Below are 4,392 nucleotides of genomic sequence, written 5' to 3' on the forward strand. Positions count from 1 at the left end.
CATGGTTTGAGCCACCCTTCAAGTTCAACCGCTTTCTGGTCTTAGCAAATCGACTAATAAAATAGATGTAACTTCATCTATAGCGTGGCCACGCGTTTTTCATAGTCCAATTTCCATGAGGGACCCACCGATATCTCTCCCGTTAAGGAGGTGACAAGTCCCGTATTGCATGTCTACTATCTCCATATGATTCGTGAACGTATTTGATCAACGTCGTTATAATCATCCGGTTAAAGACGACGTTTGACGCAGTCAAGACACACCACTCCTCATATCAGATACTCTAGACATCTCAGGTCTGAGGATCCAAGAACGAACCGCTGTATGAGATTCAAGTCATGACTTTGTCAATTTGACAATCTCATGCGGGTCATTCAGTCACTCGTTCCCAACGAGTACCCATGATTGTGATATGCATCCAATGCATCGATCACACCTCATGCTTCCTAATTCATCATTGTTCCCAAAATGATAACTGACTAGGGAGTTTAGAATCATTCTCTAATGATTTAAGGATACCGAAATATAACAAACATGTCAATCATATAACGAAAATATTAACGCATTTATAAACCAATGAATCAATACAAAGTAAAATGTAATATCATGGATCATCCTAGAGCATTACAACCAACAATCTCCCATACCCCTAACATGGCCATCATGCTTTGACGAAGGGAGAGACGTCGTCAATGGGTCGACAATATTATCATCTGTCGACACTCTACTTATTTTCACGTCTTCTCTGTCGATGATTTCTCTGATCTAGTGAAATCGCCTGAGTATGTGTTTGGATCTCTGGTGTGACCGGGGTTCCTTAGCTTGTGCAATCGCACCATTATTCTCACAGTACAACTCAATGGGATCTGCAATGCTAGGAATGATGCCCAGATCTCCCACGAATTTCCTGATCCAAACACCTTCCTTAGTTGCATCCGATGCTACTATGTATTCAGCTTCTGTAGTCGAATCTAGGCTTGTCAAATGGGTTGGGTTAAATGGGTTTTACCCAACCCAATAACATAACCAAATAAGTTAACCAATTGGGTTAATATATTTAAATGGGTTAGATGGGCTGAGCCCATTTGGTTAATTTGTTAAATGGATATACCCAAATAAACCCAAAAAATTTTAAACCTAAAATCTCAATTTCTTTTTGCTGAGTACGATTCAGCTTCTCCTCCTCTCTTGTAGCGATTCCTCTCTTCGTTAAAAAAAAAACCCTAAATTACTTCTGAATTTATCTGAAACAAATCGATTCCTGAGAATTCGAATCACCTTGTGATTCGTGAGAAACTTCGACAAACAAATTGAAGCCACTGCGACATCAATCTGTAAGTAAGAAAGTTTGTTATGCGATCGATGTTGTGTTCTAGTTGTTGATGATGAAATTTTTTTACCCGATGAATCGTGAAGTAGTAGTGATGACGAAATCTAGGTTTTTTCTTGTATCTTATCATGAGGTTCGTGTTCGATGGTAAACATGTACAAGAGCTTTAACTTTAGTAGAGTTTCTAGGGTTCATAGGTTGTTTTCGAAAAGAATTAATGATTTTCTGAAATCAAACGCATTTATTGGTTTTACCGATTTTAATGTTTATTTTATTGTCATTCCTTCTTCGTTTGATTTATGTCAAAAGGGTGTTTCAAATATTTTTTTTTTGAAGTTGATATATCAAAAAGGATATAGAATTTATATATCAGATATTACATAATGGCATCTAACAATAGAAGGACAAAGACAGTCAATTCTCTCTTTTCGTGTTGAAGCTCTCTATTCTTTCGTTTAATTTCCATGAGCTCAACTTCCATTTTCTGCACAACCATCATGATGATGCTCTCTGTGTTTACTTGGTGCTATTGTTCATTATCTCTCTAACTATTTCAGCATTTTTTTTAATCAGTCTTAATTTATTATTGTAGTGATATGTCTGATTTAGAAGTTTCGGATACTCTTGCAATGGGTGGAGAAAGTGCAAACGAAGGATCATCGTTACCAAGTCAATCTTTAGCAATACATGATCAAGTAAGTACTAGAAAACGACGACAATATTCGCGTGTATGGGATCATTTTTCAAAAGTTGGGAATAGAGTCGTTTGCAAGTATTGTAGAAAGGATTATGCGGATAATGTTGAAAGGAATGGAACATCTAATCTCCTTCGACATTTGGTCATATGCAAAGGAATGCCTGATAAATTTTCAGAGATGCTTGCTCGTGAAGGAATGATTATAGCTAAAAAGATTGATTGTGTGATGGTTCGCAAGTTTTTAGCCGTGGCAATCATAGAACACGATCTCCCTTTTTCATTTGTGGAGTACAAGAGAGTTAGGCAGTTACTTAAGTACATGAATCCAGAATTCAATCCAATTTCTAGAAACACGATTGTTGCTGATATTCTGAGATTACATCAAAGTCAAAAAGAGAAACTAAAAGGTGAGATGGTTGCTGTTTCGAATAGGATTTGTTTGACGACTGATGTTTGGAGGTCTATAGCCATTGAAGGATATATATGCATCACTGCACATTATGTTGATGATAGATGGAAGCTAAACAGTAAGATACTTACTTTTAGTGCCATGCCTCCTCCACATTCTGGGAATCAGTTGGCAAAGAAGGTTTTAGATTGTTTGAAAGATTGGGGGATAGAAAAAAAAATATTTTCTCTCACGCTTGATAATGCCTCAGCAAACGATACTATGCAAAAGATATTGAAGGATCAGCTTTGTCTACAACAGGGTTTGTTATGCGATGGGAAATTTTTTCATGTTCGATGTTGTGCACATATTTTAAATCTTATTGTGCAAGAAGGCCTGAAATTGGTTGATTCTGCTCTACATAAAATCAGAGAGAGTGTGAAGTATGTAAAATGGTCAGAGGGAAGGATGAAAATGTTCGAGGAATGTTGTGAACAAGTTGGTGTTGAAAGTGGAATGAGTTTGAGTTTAGATGTTGCCACAAGATGGAATTCTACTTATCTGATGCTCAAGATCGCTATTAAGTATGAGCGTGCATTTAGTAGTTTGCAATTGCTTGATAGAAACTATAAGTATAATCCATCTAGTCAAGAGTGGCGAAGAGGACAAAAGATCTGCGAGTTTTTGGAGCCCTTTTATGAGATCACCAACTTATTCTCTGGCTCTAAATATCCTACTTCAAATTTGTATTTCTTCCAAGTGTGGAGAATAGAGTGTTTGCTCAAAGAGTACATGAAAAATGGAGAAGATGATATCATTCAATCCATGGCCAGCAACATGAAAGAAAAGTTTGATAAATATTGGGAGGAGTATAGTGTGACACTTGCGTTTGGAGCGGTTCTAGACCCTAGAATGAAGTTGGAATTATTGGAATTTGCCTACAATGAAGTTGATCCCACCACTTCTAAGGAAAAGATAGCTCACGTGAAAGAAAACTTAGTGTTACTCTTTGATCAATATAAGAACAGATCACTAACTGCAAGTTCTTCACGTGGAGCTATAAGTCCAAGCTGGTGTGTTGCAAGAGGTAGAGGAAGAAGTTTGACTGCTTTGAATGTAAGTTCACATCGGTGAATAACAAGTTCTTCATGTGCATCTCTTTGTCATTTGTATTCATTTTCTATAATTTTGTATAATTTTTCACGAACTATGTGATGTAGGCTTTCAAAGCATATGAGAAAAGAACTGCTGCACAGGAGGGGCGATCTGCTTTGGAAATGTATTTAGACGACAAAAGGTTAGAAATGAATGAGTTTGACGATATTGATGTATTACAGTTTTGGGAAAGCCATAAGCAACGATATGGTCCCTTAGCTCAGATGGCATGCGATATTCTCAGCATTCCAATTACTACAGTGGCATCTGAATCATCTTTTAGTATTGGCGCTCATTTGTTGAACAAGTATAGAAGTCGTCTTCGCTCGTCTAATGTTGAAGCGCTTATTTGCACGCGAAACTGGTTGGTTGGATATGAAGTTTGTGAAAATGGTAAGACATATATTATATTACATGTTTTTCAATCAACATAACATTGGTTCTTACCATTTTTTATGAAAATTGTAGGTGAAAAAGGAGATGATGATAATGACTATAACCCCGACATCGTTGATGATCATGATGGTGGAAATAATGACAATGAAGAGAATGATGATGATTTGGCAACTATGTCGGACTATTTTAGATTAGATCGAGAGGAAATGGCATAGATTAGGAGATTATATTATGAGAAACAATGGGAAGAATGATCAGTGTTATTATGATATGCAAATAGATTTGGGTTTTGATTTGTATTTGGTTTATGAATTATGTGTTTGGTTTAAATCTATTAATAGAGTGATGCATTTTGATTTGTGTTTGGTGATGTCGATCTAGGATGTGATCTAATCTTGTTTTAATTCCTAAATACAATCACCGCAA

General features: G+C 36.5%; 1 protein-coding gene across 2 annotated transcripts; it reads left to right on the forward strand.

The window, feature by feature from the left end:
* Positions 1-1,137: 1,137 nt before the first annotated feature.
* LOC104805034 (zinc finger BED domain-containing protein RICESLEEPER 2-like) lies at positions 1,138-4,327 on the forward strand. Of its 2 annotated transcripts, XM_010529437.2 has the most exons (5): positions 1,139-1,334; positions 1,923-2,025; positions 2,460-3,531; positions 3,636-3,963; positions 4,039-4,327. In XM_010529437.2, exons 2-5 carry the CDS (start codon positions 2,018-2,020, stop codon positions 4,179-4,181), a joined length of 1,551 nt encoding a protein of 516 aa, XP_010527739.1. In that variant the 5' UTR covers positions 1,139-1,334; positions 1,923-2,017; the 3' UTR covers positions 4,182-4,327. The 2 variants fall into 2 exon arrangements, with proteins under 2 accessions (XP_010527738.1, XP_010527739.1); XM_010529436.1 differs by having other exon boundaries at positions 1,138-1,334; positions 1,923-3,531.
* Positions 4,328-4,392: the final 65 nt, after the last annotated feature.

This window comes from Tarenaya hassleriana, unplaced genomic scaffold (genome assembly GCF_000463585.1).
Source record: "Tarenaya hassleriana unplaced genomic scaffold, ASM46358v1 Cleome1083, whole genome shotgun sequence".
Classification (NCBI taxonomy): domain Eukaryota; kingdom Viridiplantae; phylum Streptophyta; class Magnoliopsida; order Brassicales; family Cleomaceae; genus Tarenaya; species Tarenaya hassleriana.